The sequence below is a fragment of the Mobula birostris genome, chromosome 1 (genome assembly GCF_030028105.1).
Source record: "Mobula birostris isolate sMobBir1 chromosome 1, sMobBir1.hap1, whole genome shotgun sequence".
NCBI classification, from domain to species: domain Eukaryota; kingdom Metazoa; phylum Chordata; class Chondrichthyes; order Myliobatiformes; family Myliobatidae; genus Mobula; species Mobula birostris.
In genome coordinates, this window is record NC_092370.1 from 129665611 (window position 1) to 129685166 (window position 19556).

General features: G+C 43.6%; 1 protein-coding gene across 4 annotated transcripts in view; it reads right to left on the reverse strand.

The window, feature by feature from the left end:
* grhl2b (grainyhead-like transcription factor 2b) overlaps positions 1-19556 on the reverse strand; it is a 174779-nt gene that overhangs the window by 82996 nt on the left and 72227 nt on the right. For all 4 annotated transcript variants that reach the window (XM_072272503.1, XM_072272325.1, XM_072272240.1 and 1 more), the window contains 2 exons: positions 5090-5145; positions 1349-1505 (listed from right to left, as the gene is read on the reverse strand). In XM_072272503.1, the coding sequence (XP_072128604.1) occupies positions 1349-1505; positions 5090-5145 (213 nt within the window). The remainder of the gene's footprint in view (positions 1-1348; positions 1506-5089; positions 5146-19556) is intronic.

The following is a 19556-nucleotide window of genomic DNA, read 5'->3' on the forward strand; positions in this document are numbered from 1 at the left end:
GAGGAAAGTCAGTGTGGGGTAAACAATAAGGTGCAAGATCATAACGAGATAAATTGCGAGGTCAAGAGTGTGTCTTATTGTACTAGGCAGCCATTCAATGGTCATAAGAGTGAGGTCCTTAAGCCTGATGGTACTTACTTGCTGCTTTTGTACCTCCTGCCCATTGGAAGAGAGGTGAGTGGGGTCTTTACTTGTGCTGCCTGCCTTATGGAGTCAGCAGTAAGCACACACGGAGTTCATAGAGAAAAGGCAGGCTTCTGCAAAGTGCTGACCTGTACCCACAACTCTATAGCGCATCAAGGAAGATTGATAAGAGAGGGACATAACAAGTTCCTTTAGCCTCCTGAGGAAGTAGAGCTGAGATTTTTTGATCATGTTGTCTACGAGGTTGGACCAGGAGAGGTTATTTGTGATGTTCAATAAGATGCTATGATTTCTAAATACATAATGAACAATACCTTGTTATTCCTTTTTTATTGCTTTACTTAGTCATTTTTGTAATTTACAGATTTTATGTCTTTGTACTGTAAAACAACAAATTTTACGTCATTTGTCAGTGATAATAAATCTGATTATCAATTGTGTGGGGAACTTCACAGCCAATCCCAATCCTATTCATACTCCAAGTCATATACACCAAATCTGGCCTCACCCATGTCTCCCACAACTTTAATATAACATCACAATTCCTGTAAATACAAGAGATTCTGCAGATGCTGCAAGTCCAGAGGCATCACACACAAAATGCTGGAGGAACTCAGCAAGTCAGGCAGCATCTATGGACAGGAATAAACAGTCAATGTGTCGGGCTGATGAAGGTTCTCGACCCAAAACATCGACTGTTTATTCATTTCTATACATGCTACCTGACCTGCTGAGAGTTCCACCAGCATATTGCGTGCGTGTGTGTTGTCCTGTTCTTAATACTTTAATTGATGAAAGTCGATATGCCAAAGCCTCTTTTTATGACCCCATCTAACTGTGACATCACCTTCAAGGAATTATGGCTACACACACTTGTGAGCAGACACCACTTGAGAGCGATCAGGATGACACATACCCAGTCTGAACGTTCCCCAAGAATGGGTCATTTTATCACAGCCACACCCCCTCAACCCAAAAACTGTAAAGTTGCCCCAATACCAAATGATCCCCAACCACACAGAAAGTTGAAGTTTTGGAAGTATTTCCATAGATCTCATCAATTAGATAGGAATCCAATTCTATATCTATAATGTGAAAACACCAAGGCAATTTCCTTTGGACATAATCACAACTTCTTTATAAATGCACTGTTGTGTTTACTTAAAAAGTCCCACTTAAGTTGAAGGGAAACACAACAGCTTACCCTAACTTTGCTGATTGGATGACGAAGGCACTTGTTGGCTCCAGTCTCCCTGAGGGTTATGGCGTAAAACTGCCCTTTATTCAAGTACGTCATCGGCCCCTCCCCTTGCTTTTGACGCAAGGACTTTGTTGCTTCCAACATGTAATGGAAAGATTCTCTAGAGCAAAACAAGAATTAATGATGCATCCATAAGCAGCCCAAGGAAACATATGCAGGACTTAGCAAAAGACTATGTCAGCAAGTAGATTCATTACACATCACATTTAATTTCTATTCAATCCTTAAGGTTATAGTTCAAAGTGAATTTATTATCAAAGTACATATATGTCACCATGTACTACCCTGAGATTCATTTTCTTGCCAGCATTCATAGTAGAACAAAGAAATACAATAAAGACAATGAGAAACAACACATGAAGGCTGACAAGCAACCAATATGCAAAAAATATACTATGCAGATACAAAAAAAATCAAATAATAATAATAATAATGTCATTGAAAATCAATCCAAAGGTAGTATTCAGTGATCACAACAACCTCCACAACAGCTGTTCCAGTAATAACTAACACCATCTTCTTCTTGGTGTCAAGGCATGAGTCGCTTCCACTCCTATCAGAGAACAGGCTACACAGTATCCTAGCCAGGACCACCAGACACAAAAGCAATTACTTCCCGCGAGCCATCAGGCTGATCAACATCTCTACCCATTAACCACCTCACCATACTTTCCATCCCACCAGGTTCATGAACAGTTATTACGCTTCAACCATCAGGCTTCTGAACTAGTGATAGCTTCACTCACCACAACACTGAACTGATTACTGAACACAACCTATAGGCTCACTTTCAAGACTCTACAACTCATGATTGTTGTTGCGACACCACTCGATCAGCCGATATCTCATCACCATCACCATCTGAAATTCTGCCAACAATAGTTGCGACACTGGCAAATTTATAGATGGTATTTGAGTTGTGCCTAACCACACAGCTGTGGATGTAGAGACAGTAGAGCAGTGGGCTAAGCACACATCCTTTGGGGTACGCCCATGTTGATTGCCAGCGAGGAGGAGATGCTATTTCCAATCAGTACTGACTGTGGTCTCCTGCTGAGGAAGTCAAGGATCCAGTTGCTGAGAGAGGTAGAGGTCCAGGTTTTGGAGCTTTTTGATTAGAACTGAGAGTATGACTGTGTTGAATGCTGAGCTGTGGTCAGAAAACAGCAGCCTGATGTAAGTATTACTACTGTCCAGGCGATTCAAGGCTGAGTGAGAGCCAGTGAGATTGCATCCACTGTAGACCTGTTGTGGCAGTAGGCACATTGCCGTGGGTCCTGGTCCTTGCTTAGGCAGGTGATGACTCTGGCCATGACCAATCTCTCAAAGCACTCCTTCACAGAAGACGCGAGTGCCACTGGGTGACAGTGGCTGAGGCTGCTCACCCTGCTCTTCTTGGGCACTGGTATGATTATTTCCCTTCTCAAGCAGGCGGGAAACTCTGATTGCAGCAGTTAGAGACCGAAGATGTCCTTGAACACTCCCACCAGTTGATTGGCACGGGTTTTCAGTGCTCTACTAGGTACACCATCAGGGCCCGACACCTTGTAAGCATTCACCCTCTTGAAAGATATTCTGATGTCAGCCTCCGAGACAGGAAGCAGAGTGTCACCAGATGCTGCAGGGATTTGCATAGGTGTACCTTTATTCTCCCTTTCAAAGTGAGCATAAAAGCTGTTGTGCTCCTCTGGAAGTGAAGCATCACTGCCATCCATGACGTTAGGTTTTGTCTTGTAGGAAGTAATGGCCTGCAAATCCTGCCAGAGCTGGTTTGCATCCAATTCCGTCTCTAACCTTAAATCAGAATTGTCTTTTTTGCTCTTAAAAATAGCCTTCCATAAGCCGTACCTGGACGTCTTGTGAAGTTCTGGGTCACCAGTCTTGAGTGCTACAGGCCTGGCCTTCAGCAGATTACGAATCTCCTGGTTCATCCATGGCTTTTGGTTTGGGTATGTCTGGTATGCTCTCGAAGGCACACACTCATCCACATGGGTCTTGATGAAGTCAGTTATAACTGTGATGTATTCATTCAGACTCAAAGATGAATCCCCAAACATTGTCCAGTTCACTGACTCAAAGCAGATTTGTAAGGACTCCTCTGCCTCCATTGACCATACTGTCTTGGTCCTCACCACTGGTGCTGTGGTCTTTTGTCTCTGCCTATATTCTGTGAGCAGATATATAACCAGAAGATCTGACTTTCCAAAGTGTGGGCGTCAGATGGCATGGTAAGGATTCTTAATGGTGGCATAACAGTGGTCAAGTGTATTAGATCCTCTGGTTCCACAGGTGATAGTTCAAAGCTGACAGCCCTCAACTCAATTCAGCCTTTTCCACTTATCACTTCCCAATTTCTCGCTATATCCACCCCCACTCCCTCTCACATATTTCACATATTACCTGTCAGCTTGTACTCCTTCCCTTCTCCCACATTCTTATTCTAGCTTCTGCCCCCTTCCTCCCCAGTCCCAATGAAGGATCTTGACTCAAAATTTCAACTATTTATTCCAGTCCATAGATGGTGCCTAGACTGCTGAGTTCCTCTAGCATTTTGTGTGCAGTTCTGGATTTCCAGCACCTACAGAATCTATTGAGTTTATAAATTATCTCTCTCTTCCTTTTTCCAGGCCATTAACTTGGGATGTTGTTTTTCAACACTAAGAACTCTTCAATATTTCATGTGCCTGATATTCACAAATCAAAGCAGAGCCCATGTAGGGGGAGTGTTGTGAACAGGGGAAATGACAGCTGGTTCCATAATGGCCCCTGTGATGTTCACACTTGAGGACCCTTCACAGAGGCCAACCCCTGACAGACACTCAATGGCCACTATATTAGATACACCTGCTCTTTAATGCAAACATCTAATCAGCCAATCATGTGGCAACAATTCAATGCATAAAAGCATGCAGACATGGTCAAGAGGTTCAGTTGTTGTTTAGACCAAACAACAGAATGAGGGAGAAATGTGACCTAAGTTGACTTTGAGTGTGGGATAATCGTTGGTACCAGCTGTCGTTGTTTGAGTACTATATCTCAGAAACTGCTGATCTCCTGGGATTTTCATGCATAACAATGTCAAGAGTTTAGAGAGAATAGTGCGAAAAGCAAAAACAAAACATATCCAGTGAGTGGTAGTTCTGTGGGTGAAAATACCTTGTTAATGAGAGAGGTCAGAGGAGAATGGCCAGGCTGGTTCAAGCTGACATGAAGGTAACAATAACTCAAATAATCACATGATATAACAGTGCTGTGCAGAAGTGCATCTCCGAAAGCACAACACATAGAACCTTGAAGTGGATGTGCTGTAGCAGCAAAGGACCACGAACGTCGTGTACACTCAGTGTCCACTTTTATTAGGTACAGGAGGTGTATCTAATGAAGTGACCATTGTAAAGCTCTAGGACAAAAAAGTGGATGAACAGGATCCAAGGCACTCTCTGAGTAACCAAGGCATCTGAATTTTTCCCATAACAGAGTGCTAGAATTCAAAAATACAAGATATTCTGTAGATGCTGGAAATCCACTCCTGAAAAAGGGTCTCAACCCAAAAAGTCGACTCTTTATTCATCTCCATGGATGCTGCCTGACCTGTTGAGTTCTCAAGCATTTTGTGTGTGTTTAGATTTCTTCCCTCAATCCCTCCCCCCACCTCACCTTCCCCAAGGGATTCCAGTGCCTTACCCTCCTGTCTGTTCGTAGATGAATTCCTCTTCTCCTAATGAAGGGCTGCGGTATTTCTGCAGTTAAATCAGGGATTAAAAAGACATGCATTAGAATTCAGCAATGAGTTTCATGATAATATAAAGTAGATCAAAGTAAAAGCACATTCTGAAAAGTTTGAGGGCCATTTTTCCCATTTCTGTTATGTAAATCTTATCAACTGAATTTACAAGGGGTGATTGCTAAGTTCGTGGCCTAAGGTAGAAGGAGATGAGTTTTTAACTTCAAACTTTCTGCATGATCACTCAAAGAGTTGAACTGCATGTGCATGTAACGAGAGCGTCTTGGATCTCCAAGTGGTCCGTAGCAGGGGTGATTGCCAAGTATGTGGCCTAAGGTAGAAGGAGATGAGTTATACAGCTCTCGTTACATGCACACGCAGTTCAACTCTTTGAGTGAAAATGCAGAAAGTTTGAAGTTAATAACTCATCTCTTTCTACCTTAGGCCTTGAACTTATCAACACCCCTGCTGTGGACCACTTTCTGGAGGTCCAAGACGCTAACTTCTACAAAGAAGGGATCCGTATGCTCCATGACTGCTGGACCAAGTGTGTAAATGTAGGAAAAAGATATGTGCTAGGTTTTCTAAAATTGACTCCTTCTACCTTAGGCCATGAACTTATCAATCACCCCTCGTACAAGACAACTGAGATTTCACTGCACATATTTTTTGTAATCTGAGTGTTTAATTATTCAGTCTTGTTTCTCTCCCTAATTTCTGATTGCAAAGTGATAGAACTTCTGACCACTCTTCCTTTTCAGACGATCGTGGGGTTTGCATTCTGAAGTGTTTTCCCAACACGTGAACAAATGGTCCAGTTCTGACACATTAATCAAATCTGCACCTTATAAAGCAGATTCCCTCCATCTCTAGTTGCATTGTCTGCCTTTGATTTTATTTAGTGACTCAGCACGCCAACAGACCCTTCTGGCCCAATGATCTTGTGCTGCCCGATTAAACCCACGTGATCAATTAGCCTACTAACCCATAATTCTTTGGACTGTGGGAGGAAACCAGAGCACGTGGAGGAAACCCACACACTCATGGAGAGAATACACAAACCCCTCACAGACAGCGATGGGAATTGAAGCCACGTTACTGGCTCTGTAATTGTGTTACGCAAACTGAGGAAAAGACCACTAGCTTAGAATTTTTATCTAATAACTGAAAGCCAGGATGGGTTAGTCTGCACAGTCACTCCTTGCTGCCCTCACCATTCCTCACAGCCCCCTCCTTCTCTACCATCTGCGGCTTAACACACCACTATTCCTCTGTGGCTTTGCCAACAGTCTTCAGAAATCTTTTGATGCTTAAGTGCAAGGAGACCTGGACCAGCTGAACACTCTAACTAGGACTCATCACAGCACCCTGCCCCCAACAATCCCCGCTGGGGTCCCTGGACATCGATTGCCAGAGGCAATGGGCCCTGCAGCCAGGGAGCAAGCATGAGACATCTGTGGCCTGATGAAGGGTCTCAGCCTGAAACGTTGAGTGCTTTTTCTCTTCCATAGATGCTGCCTGACCTGCTGACTTCCTTCAGTGTTTTACATAGAACATAGAATAGTACAGCACGTTACAGGCCCTTCGACCACAATGTTGTGCTGACCCTCAAACCCCGCCTCCCATATAACCCCCCACTTTAAATTCCTCCATATACCTGTCTAGTAGTCTCTTAAACTTCACGAGTGTATCTGCCTCCACCACTGACTCAGGCAGTGCATTCCACGCACCAACCACTCTCTGAGTAAAAAACCTTCCTCTAATATCCCCCTTGAACTTCCCACCCCTTACCTTAAAGCCATGTCCTCTTTTATTGAGCAGTGGTGCCCTGGGGAAGAGGCGCTGGCTATCCACTCTATCTATTCCTCTTATTATCTTTGTGTGTGTTGCTGAGGATCAAATGCTCTGGGACCATATCTGACCCACTTCAACCCTGGCCCATATCCAATTCAATACTTAGGCATAGGAACTGATGGGCAAGGGTCTTCTTAATACAAGAGCAGTACTACAAGGTGCAAGTGTTCCACTGTAAAACACTAATACAAATACAACAAGGTGGAAAGGATATGTGATCAGTGGGACAGTGAGGGAAAGACAAGGAGGTGAGGAAATGGAGAAAAAAAAGTGAAGCAGTGAATGGGACAGCGATGAGACAAAGAGAGAGTGGAGTGAAGGGATAAGATTATAATCACTAGAGATTCCGAGAATGCTGGAAATCCAGTGTAGGACACATACAGAATACTGAAGGAATTCAGCATCTATAGAGTGGATTAAACAGTTGATGTCTCAGGCGAGACCCTTCAAGACCTTTCTGATGAAGGATCTGATGAAGGATCTCCTGAAGCATCACCTGCTTATTCCTTTCTACCTTAACCTGCTGAGCTCCTCCAGCATTTTGTGGGTTGCTAAAAGATTAGCTCTACTTGTCACCTGTACATCAAAACATAGAGTAAAATACGTTGCTTGCATCGCATCAAATCAGTAAGGATTGTGTTTGGCAGCCCACACGTGTCACCGTGCTTCTGGAACCCATATAGCACACTCACAGCTCACTAACCCTAACCCTACGTCTTTGGAAACTGGACCACCCAGAGGAAATCCACACCGTTACAGGGCGAGCGTAAAAGCTCCTTATGGGGAATTGAACCTCCATCTTAAAACTGATGCTTAAACTGCTCTGACATGTGGAGCAACAAGGAGATCAGTATCTATGTCTTCAAACACAACCAAAAGTTGCAGTTTCCAGTTAAACCAAACAGTAGTGAGGTCTTGGAAGTCTCCAAGACCTGAGAAGGAGCCCCCTCGGACCCTATGGAAAGACTCGTGCAGGAATTGTAGGCGCTCTGGCAGAGGAATTTAAAACATTTTTGTAACTATGGGTGAGGTTGTGGAGGATTGGAGGAAGGCTAACGTTTCGCCTTTCAAGAAAGGGTCTAAGAATAAGCTGGTGAGCCTAACGTCAATAGTGGGTAAATTATTGGAAGATATTCAAGAGGACAGGATATATAAGTATTTGGATAGATAGGGCTTGATTAGGGATATTCAGCATGCTTTGTGTGTAGTAGGTCACATCTAACTCATCCTATGGAGTCTTTTGAGATGGTTAACAGGAAAGTTGATGAAGGAAAGGCAATGGACAGTGTCCACATGGATATTAGCAAGGCCTTTGACAAAATCCCTCATGGGAGGTTGGTCTGGTAATCAGGATGAGGGAGTAAACTGGATTCAACTCTGGCTTAGCGGGAGAAGCCAGAAAGTGGTAGTAGATGGTTGTTTCTCTGACTGAAGGTATGTGACCAGTGGTGTGCCACAGGGTCTGTGTTTGTCATCTATATCAAAGATCTGGATGATAATGTAGTAAACTGGATCAGCAAATTTTTGGATGACACCAAGATTGGGGGCGTAATAGATAGTGAGGAAGGCTATCAATGCTTGCAGCAGGATCGTGTTTATGGCTAACATGAGATGGCACAGTTTTAAAGTGCTTGGAAGCAGGTACAGAGGAGATGTCAGGGATAAGTTTTTTTACGCAGAGGGTGGTGAGAGCGTGGAACAGGCTGCCAGCGATGGTGGTGGAGGCAGCAACGATAGGGTCTTTTAAGAGACTCCTGGATAGGTACATGGAGCTTTGAAAAATAGAGGGCTATAGGTAACCCTAGGTAATTTCTAAAGTAAGTACATGATTGGCACAGCATTGTGGGCCGAAGGGCCTGTATTGTGCTCTAGGTTTTCTGTGTTTCTATGTTTCTGTCTGGACCAGCTGGAAAAATGGACGGAAAAATGGAAGATAGAACTTAATGCAAACAATTGCGAGGGGTTGTACTTCGGGAGAACACACCAGGGTAGGACTTCCGTGGTCAGCTCTACAGCACTGAGGAGTGCTCTTCCACGGTCAGCTACAGATCCATAACTCTTCCATGGTCAGATACAGAGTCATAACTCTTCCATGGTCAGATACAGATCCATAACTCTTCTATGGCCAGATACAGATCCATTAACTCTTCCATGGTCAGATACAGATCCATACCTCTTCCATGGTCAGATACAGATCCATAACTCTTCCATGGTCAGATACAGATCCATAACTCTTCCATGGTCAGCTCTTCGGCACTGAGGAGTGCAGTAGAACAAAGGGATCTGGGAATACAGATCAATACTTCCTTGAAAGTGGTGTCACAGGTAGATAGGGTCATAAAGAGAGCTTTTGCCATGTTGGCTTTCATAATCAGACTGCTAAGCTGGGATGTTATATTAAGATTTATATAAGCATTGGGAGGACAAATTTGGAGCAGTGTGTTCAGTTCTGGTCACCTACTAACAGGAAAGATATCAAAAAGTCTGAAAGAGTAGGGAGAAATTTTACAAGGATGTTGCTGGGACTTGAGGACCTGAGTTACGGGGAAAGGTTGAATAGGTTAGGAGTATGTAGTGTAGGAGAATGAGGAGAATTTGATAGAGGTATACAAGTTAAGAGGGGTTCTGATGGGGTAAATGTAAGCAGGTTTTTCCCCACTGAGGGTGTGTGAGGCCACAACTAGAAATCATTGGTTAAGGGTGAAAGGTGAAATATTTAAGAGGAACCTGAGGGGCAGCTTCTTCACTCAGGGGGTGGAGCGAGTGTGGAACGGACTGCCAAGAGAATTGAGCGCAGGTTCAATTTCAACATTTAAGAGTAGTTTGGATTAGTACATGGATGGGAGGGGTATGGAGGGATTTGGTCCAGGTGCAGGTCAATGGAACCATGGAAATAACAGATTGGAATGGACTAAGGCCATTCAGTACTGTAGTGCTCCATCACCTTAAACAAAAATGAACTTCTTTTGAATTTCCCTCAGAAGAGGTTTGGATTCTGAATCTGACCCTGTGCACAAGAACGACATGTATTTTTCAGTTTCTATAAATGGCGATATCCCCATGCATCATAGTTGTTTGTACTGTGTTCAGTAGTTTCACAACAGCAGGATGGTGGTGAGAACGCCAACATTTTGTCTTTTTCTTTCACAGAACCACACGCTGAACGAGTTTTCTTTGCATAGTGCTGACTTACTGGAGAGCTTTTGCAGCTACTTCTATCATTAGATCAAACAAGCGTGGTTAGTAATTATAATCACACAATAGTTCTTCAGTTCTTGTTGCCTTTTGCAGATCAGCGGTGTAAATACAGTAACAGATCTAATGTGGTGCGTACTCAATACATTACTGTATCCATTTGATGAACATTGTACAGAGACGATTGGTGAATGAATAAATTCAATGGACATTTAGTCAAACCAATAAGATAGTATCAATGGGCAATCATGCAGAACTACAGAAGGTGGTGGATATGGCCAGTCCATCACAGGAACAGCCCTCCACACCACTGAGAACATTTACATGGAGTACTGCCACAAGAAAGAAGCATTCATCATCAAGGACTCCTCCCTATTCAGACCGTGCTTTCTTCTCATACTACCACCAGGCTCAGGTCTCCCAGCACTAGATTCAGGAACCGTTATTAACCTTCAAGCATCAGGCTCCTGAACCAGTGTGGAAAACTTCACTCTCAACTCTGACCTGATTCCACAACCTATAGTCTCATGCTTAAGGCTTCTGAAACTCATGAATTCGGTATTATTTACTTTTTAATTGCCCAGTTTGTCTTCTTTTGCACATTGGCTGTTTGTCAGTCCATGTTTATGTATAATTTTTTTTTCATAAATTCTATTGTATTTCTTTATTTTCCTGTATAAGCCTGCAAGAAAATAAATCGCAAGGTAGTACACAGTGGCATATACGTACTGTGACAATAAATTTAACTTGACTTTACATTAATGAGTTTATTACATTTGTATATTGCATCACCACAAGAAAAGCTGCAGTACTAATGCTAATTTTCAAAAGCAGTCAGCCAATTTTCAGCAAGCACAATTTTCGGCTATTGCTCAAAGATAATGAAAGTAAATATATCAAGGGAATTGCTAAACAAACATAGATAGTACAATATCAAACATTATTGTAATCAGCTGAAACGATAATAACCTGAAATTGTGGCTATAATAACAGAAAAAAAGACAATCGATGTTACCCTGCAAAGCCATAAAAAAACTGACAAGAGTTTATGCCGCCCAAAGGGGTGCAGTTAATGTGGAGACCCAGAACTTCTTTTCAGTGATGTATTGGCCTGCAGTGGTTGTGAACTGTGCGGACACAAACAACACAGCATCAGTCCTAGAGTCATGGATTACTACAGCACAGTTACAGGCTCCGTGGCCCATCTAGTCCATGTCAAACTATTATTGTGCCTAGTTCCATCTGAACCATAACCCTCCATACCTTCCCATCCATGTGCTTCAGTGGTTCCATTTAATATACAGTATACAACCGGAAATTCTTACTCTTCACAGACATCCACGAAACAGAAGAAAGCCACAAAGAATGGATGACAGAAAAGCGTTAGAACCCCCAAGCTCCCTCCCCCCTCCCACACACGAGCAGCAGCAAAGCATCAACCCTCTTCCCTCCCACTCCCCCCACTCGCTCCAGCAGGATGCATCAGTGCCCACCACCTACCAAGCAAGCAACAGCAAAGCCCCAAAGAAAGACCATGATCTGCAGTCCAACAAAATCCATTGTTCACCCAACAGGTCGACACGCCACAGACTCTCTTTCTCTCACCCGTAAGGGAGAGAGCGATGTCATCCCCCTCCACAGTGAGAGGGGAGACCAACGTATCCAAACTTCTCTTAAATGTTGATATCGAACCCCTGTCCACCTCTTTCACTGACAGTTCTTTCCACATTCGCACCACCCTCTGAGTGAAGTTGTCCCCTCTCAGGTTTCTCTGAAATATTTCACCTCTCACCCTTAACCTATGCCCTCTAGTGATTTGATGTGACTAATAACTTTTTTTAGATGTGCCAACCATATTGTAGAAGCCATTGAGAATGTAAGGAATTGCGAATAAATTATCAATAACGTCTTTCAGTAACATTCCTTTACTCTCTGCATACCTGTGACTGTGTCATCACCCACAACTCCAATCTGCTAATTAAATTTGCTGACGATACTACATTGATTGGCCTAATCTCAAATAATAATGAAGCTGCCTACAGAGAAGAGGTCAGGGGTAAGTTGTTTTTACGCAGAGAGTGGTGAGTGTGTGGAATGGGCTGCTGGTGGCAGTGGTGGAGGCAGATATAATAGGGTCTTTTAAGAGACTCCTGGATAGGTACATGGAGCTTACAAAAATAGAGAGCTATGGGTAAGCCTAGGTAGTTCTAAGGTAAGGACATGTTTGGCACAGCTTTGTGGGCCGAAGGGCTTGTATTGTGCTGTAGGTTTTCTATGTTTCTACGTTTCTATCACCCTGACACAGTGGTGTCAAGAAAACAACCTCTCCCTCAATGTTGCAAAATCAAAGTGGCTGGTTGTGGACTACAGGAGTAATGGAGAAGGGCTAGCCCCTATTGACATCAATGGATCTGGGGTTGAGAGGGTGAACAGCTTTAAGTTCCTCGGCATCCACATCACCGAGGATCTTACATGGTCTGTACAAACCAGCTGTGTGGTGACAAAAACACAACAGCACCTCTTTCACTTCAGACGGTTGAAGAAGTTTGGTACGGGCCCCCAAATCCTAAGAATTTTCTACAGGGGCACAATTGAGAGCATCCTGACTGGCTGCATCACTGCCTGATTGCCTGATACGGGAACTGTACCTCCCTGAATCGCAGGACTCTGCAGAGAGTGGTGTGGATAGCCCAGCACATCTGTAGATGTGAACTTCCCACTATTCAGGACACTTACAAAGACAGGTGTGTAAAAAGGGCCCAAAGGATCACTGGGGACCTGAATCACCCCAACCAGAAACTGTTCCAGCTGCTACCATCCAGGAAACAGTACCACAGCATAAAAGCCAGGACCAACAGGCTCCAGGACAGCTTCTTCCACCAGGCCACCAGACTGATTAATTCATGCTGATACAGTTGTATTTCTATGCTATATTGACTTTCCTGTTGTACATACTATTTATTATAAATTACTATAAATTGCACATTGCACATTTAGACGGAGACGTAATGTGAAGATTTTTACTCCTCATGTATGTGAAGGATGTAAGTAATAAAGTCAATTCAATTCCAATAAAGCGACATATTAAAAACAAGCTGAACTGGATCTTCCAGACACACCATTGATTCACTTTTTTGATGTTAAACAGTACCGTGATAAATTTTCTAGTGAACCAGGTGAATGCAGAGGGTGTGGGGGAAGCAGAGACCTGGCAAATGCAAAGGAAATGCAGCAGGCATTATCTGCTGAACCGGAGACACAAGAGGTTCTGCAGATGCTGGAAATCTTGAGCAACACACACTGGAGAGAACTCAACAGGTCAGACAGCATCCAGGAGAGGAAAGAAGTATCGACGTTGTGGCCTGAGACTGCTCGCCAGGACTGGAAGGGAAGGGGGAAGAAGCCAGAGTAAGCAGGTGGAGGGAGGGGAAGGAGCACGAGCTAGATTCTGATAGGTGAAGAGAGGTGGGGGGGGGATTGGAAGGGAAGCATGTGGGGGAGGGGGAAAGAAGTGATAAGCTGGTAGAAGAGGTAAAGGGCTGAAGAAGGAATCTAATAGAAGAGGAGAGTAGGCCATGGGAGAAGGGGCAGGAGGAAGGGCACCTTCTATTGCTCCATATTCTTTTCCTGCTGTGTGTCTGCATAGCAGATCCTTCATCAGGACAGGAGAGGAAGGGGAAGTTCTGATGGAGGATCTGGTGGGAGTTGTGTACAGGCCACCTAACAGTAGTAGTGAGGTCGGAGATGGTATTAAACAGGAAATTAGAAATGTGTGCAATAAAGGAACAGCAGTTATAATGGGTGACTTCAATCTACATGTAGATTGGGTGAACCAAATTGGTAAAGGTGCTGAGGAAGAGGATTTCTTGGAATGTATGCGGGATGGTTTTTTGAACCAACATGTCGAGGAACCGACTAGAGAGCAGGCTATTCTGGACTGGGTTTTGAGCAATGAGGAAGGGTTAATTAGCAATCTTGTCGTGAGAGGCCCCTTGGGTAAGAGTGACCATAATATGGTGGAATTCTTCATTAAGATGGAGAGTGACATAGTTAATTCAGAAACAAAGGTTCTGAACTGAAAGAGGGGTAATTTTGAAGGTATGAGACGTGAATTAGCTAAGATAGACTGGCAAATGACACTTAAAGGATTGACGGTGGATATGCAATGGCAAGCATTTAAAGGTTGCATGGATGAACTGCAACAAATGTTCATCCCAGTTTGGCAAAAGAATAAATCAAGGAAGGTAGTGCACCCGTGGCTGACAAGAGAAATTAGGGATAGTATCAATTCCAAAGAAGAAGCATACAAATTAGCCAGAGAAGGTGGCTCACCTGAGGACTGGGAGAAATTCAGAGTTCAGCAGAGGAGGACAAAGGGCTTAATTAGGAAGGGGAAAAAAGATTATGAGAGAAAACTGGCAGGAAACATAAAAACGGACTGTAAAAGCTTTTATAGATATGTAAAAAGGAAAAGACTGGTAAAGACAAATGTAGGCCCCCTGCAGACAGAAACAGGTGAATTGATTATGGGGAGCAAGGACATGGCAGACCAATTGAATAATTACTTTGGTTCTGTCTTCACTAAGGAGGACATAAATAATCTTCCAGAAATAGTAGGGGACAGAGGGTCCAGTGAGATGGAGGAACTGAGCGAAATACATGTTAGTAGGGAAGTGATGTTAGGTAAATTGAAGGGATTGAAGGCAGATAAATCCCCAGGACCAGATGGTCTGCATCCCAGGGTGCTTAAGGAAGTAGCCCAAGAAATAGTGGATGCATTAGTGATAATTTTTCAAAACTCGTTAGATTCTGGACTAGTTCCTGAGGATTGGAGGGTGGCTAATGTAACTCCACTTTTTAAAAAAGGAGGGAGAGAGAAACCGGGGAATTATAGACCGGTTAGCCTAACGTCGGTGGTGGGGAAACTGCTGGAGTCAGTTATCAAGGATGTGATAACAGCACATTTGGAAAGCGGTGAAATGATCGGACAAAGTCAGCATGGATTTGTGAAAGGAAAATCATGTCTGACGAATCAAATAGAATTTTTTGAGGATGTAACTAGTAGAGTGGATAGGGGAGAACCAGTGGATGTGGTATATTTGGATTGTCAGAAGGCTTTTGACAAGGTCCCACACAGGAGATTAGTGTGCAAACTTAAAGCACACGGTATTGGGGGTAAGGTATTGCTGTGGGTGGGGAGTTGGTTAGCAGACAGGAAGCAAAGAGCGGGAATAAACGGGACCTGCAAGGCTCTGTGCTGGGACCCCAGTTGTTTACAATATATATTAATGACTTGGATGAGGGAATTAAATGCAGCATCTCCAAGTTTGCGGATGACACGAAGCTGGGTGGCAGTATCAGCTGTGAGGAGGATGCTAAGAGGATGCAGGGTGAATTGGATAGGTTGGGTGAGTGGGCAAATTCATGGCAGATGCAATTTAATGTGGATAAATGTGAAGTTATCCACTTTGGTGGCAAAAATAGGAAAACAGATTATTATCTGAATGGTGGCCGATTAGGAAAAGGGGAGGTGCAACGAGACCTGGGTGTCATTATACACCAGTCATTGAAAGTGGGCATGCAGGTACAGCAGGCGGTGAAAAAGGCGAATGGTATGCTGGCATTTATAGCGAGAGGATTTGAGTACAGGAGCAGGGAGGTACTACTGCAGTTGTACAAGGCCTTGGTGAGACCACACCTGGAGTATTGTGTGCAGTTTTGGTCCCCTAATCTGAGGAAAGACATCCTTGCCATAGAGGGAGTACAGAGAAGGTTCACCAGATTGATTCCTGGGATGGCAGGACTTTCATATGAAGAAAGACTGGATGAACTGGGCTTGTACTCATTGGAATTTAGAAGATTGAGGGGGGATCTGATTGAAACGTATAAGATCCTAAAGGGATTGGACAGGCTAGATGCAGGAAGATTGTTCCCGATGTTGGGGAAGTCCAGAACGAGGGGTCACAGTTTGAGGATAGAGGGGAAGCCTTTTAGGACCGAGATTAGGAAAAACTTCTTCACACAGAGAGTGGTGAATCTGTGGAATTCTCTGCCACAGGAAACAGTTGAGGCCAGTTCATTGGCTATATTTAAGAGGGAGTTAGATATGGCCCCTGCGGCTACGGGGGTCAGGGGGTATGGAGGGAAGGCTGGGGCGGTGTTCTGAGTTGGATGATCAGCCATGATCATAATAAATGGTGGTGCAGGCTCGAAGGGCCGAATGGCCTACTCCTGCACCTATTTTCTATGTTTCTATCTCAGCTGGAATGTCAACTGTTCGTACATACTGTTAAAACTAAGTATAACTATCTATTGATGCTGCCTGACTTGCTGAGTTCATCCAGCATTTTGTATCTGCTGAACAAGCAGGATTTTCAAATTGTCAAATAGTGGCTTAGAGTTTTAGTGGCATTCATAGCTACTAAAACCAGATAATCATACCCTGATGCCACATTCATGGTACACTAATAAATTTCAGTTCACAACTTGCTTCCTGCTATCCAGACTCAGTCTGACCAACAATGAAAGCTCATGTCCCACCCACTTAAATCTGCATTCTGGAGGGGCACTCAACATACACACATCAATTGCCCATATAATGCAGTCAACATTAAGCGTGTGAAAGGTTTCACATTCGGATTTATTTATCACATGTACATCAAAACGTACAGTGAAATGTGTTGTTTGCGTTAACAACCAACACACCCAAGGATGTGCCGGGAGCCACACATGACGGCATCAACAGAGATGCCCACAATGCTCGGCAGAACACAGAGCACATCAAAACAGAAAACAACAAGCAGTTAAACAGCAGCAAAACAAGCCTCTTTACTGCCTGTGTCCCACACACATCCAACATTGCTTATGTGTAAAGCTTTGTTGCAGCAGGTTCATTAATGCTCTGGTTGGCTGTTTGGTCCTCTGCTCAGGCTATCAGGTCAAGAGCAACCACTGTGTTAAGAAGGGGGATACAGTTTGTGCTGCTTCACATTAACACAGACAAGGCTAAATCAGCCCAGACTGTGTAAAGACAAGCTAATTTTAAACTAATTGAGTTACTCACAACAGTGTTTATACTTCTTTCTTTTTAAAAACGATATTCAGTTTGCCACTTGTGAAAACTGGCCTCTTCGCCAAAATTCTATTTCAAAGAAGTAGATTAAAGAATTAACTTTATTTGTCACATCTACAATAGAAACATTCGGTGAAGTTCAAGTTGAATTGACATTCAACCATTGACATGTATACAACTAAATGAAAATGTTCCTCCCGGGCAAAGGTGTAAAACACAGTGCATACAGCACATACATTCACAAAATAATATTGACACAAAATAATGATATGCGTCATTTTGCGCCAATGACCAACGCAGTCCAAGGATTGTCCCAGGGGGCAACCCACAAGTGTTGTCACACATCTGGCGCCAACATAGCGTGCCCATAACCGACTAACTCTAGTATATCCATGGAATGTGGGAGGACACCAGAGCACATGGAGAAAAAATGTACAAACTTCCTCCAGACAGCACCAGGAATCTAAATTCAATTGGTAATCACTGGTGCCTTAAAGTGATTGCACCAACCACTATGTTAGCACCCCGCCCAACTAATCAACTTATCCAAAAACCTAACTTGAGTGTACTTGTGAAACTATGAAAAACCATACTGAATGTGTAATGTTATTCAGTGATTTCGAAATCAAATATTTCACAGGTGGAGAACTGAAAATCCGCTTTTTTTTTGTTGAGTACGTACTGAGCTATACCGATAAAAGTGCAGTACGTCTGGATTTTTAAATATATCATAGGAACACATTGTAACGGGAAGAAAGGTTACAGTGTAATGGCATTTTTATCAGACGGGTTCGTACACTGACTCACAAAAGGTTTTACATTTATGGTTGTGTTAAAGTTTGAGTTGTAATCTAATCAATTCAATTTAGGATGCATTAATTACAATTCCCAATTGCACCAAAAATATTGATTTTAGAATGTCCTTTCCTTCATTTGAACCCAGCATTGAACTGATGAGAGCTGGGTTTAGTATTTGCTCCCCCTATCAGTGCAAATATCTGGAGGTAGTCAAATGCTTCAGCTGCAAACACAACTATGTAAACAACATTAAACACTCAGAAGTGGCAAATGCAGCCACAGGGTAAACAAGAGGTTCAATTTACCACTTGATTTTCTTGGAATTTTTTTTCATAAATTTTATCGAAATACAGGTAGCATAGCGGTTAGTGCATTCGCTTAACAGCGGCAGCAATCGCCACTCAGGTTTTGATTCCCGCCACTCTCTGTAAGGAGTTTGGACATTCTCCCTGTGGTTCTTCTCCAGGTGTTCCGGTTTCCCTCCCACATTCCAAAAGACTTTCCAGAGAGGGTTAATGAGCTGTTAATGAAGCCTGTCGAGTATTGAAAGGCCTAGATAGAGTGAACTTGGAGAGGATGTTTCCTATAGTGGAGGAGTCTAGGATCAGCGTGCACAGCCTCAGAATACGTAGATAAGAGAATATTTTTAGGTGCTGGAAATCTAAGCAACCCACACAATATGCTGGAGGAACTCAACAGGCCAGGCAGCATCTACGGTAAAGAGTACAGTCAATGTTTCGGGCCGAAGAAAAAGTGTGTGGGGGGGGTGGAGAAACACAAACACAAGGTGATAGGTGAAACTGGGAGGGGGAGGGGTGATGTAAAGAGATGGGAAGTTGATCCATGAAGGAGATAAAGGGCTGGAGAAGGGGGAATAATAGGAGAGGACAGAAGGCCATGGAAGAAAGAAAAGCCGGGAGAGCACCAGAAGGAGGCGATGGGCAGATAAGGAGATAAGGTGAGAGAGGGAAAAGGGGATGGGGAGTGGTGAAGGGAGACATTACCAGAAGTTTGAGAAATCGATGTTCATGCCATCAGGTTGGAGGCTACCCATAAGGTGTTGCTCCAACAACCTGAGTGTGGCCCCATCACAACAGCAGAGGAGGCCGTGGATAGACATACACAGACGTCCTTTCAGAACAGAGATGAGGAGGAATTTCTTTAGCAGGGTTGATGGGTTCTTGATTAGTCAGGGTATCAAAGGTTACAGGGATAAGGCAGGAAAATGGTGTTGAGAGGGGTAATAAATCAGCCATGATGGAATGGCCTAATTTCTGCTCCCATGTCTTACTGGCCTGTGGTGAGCACGCTATGTTGGCACCGGAAGTGTAGTGACACTTGGGGGCTGCCCCCAGCATAATCAGCAAACTGCGTTGGTTGTCAACACAAAACAACGCATTTCACTGTACGTTTTGCTCTTTAAGGCATCTTGTGAGACCATGGATCTGCGCCTGGAAAGTCTTCACTCTCCAGGGCACAGGCTTGGGCAAGGTTGTATGGAAGACCAG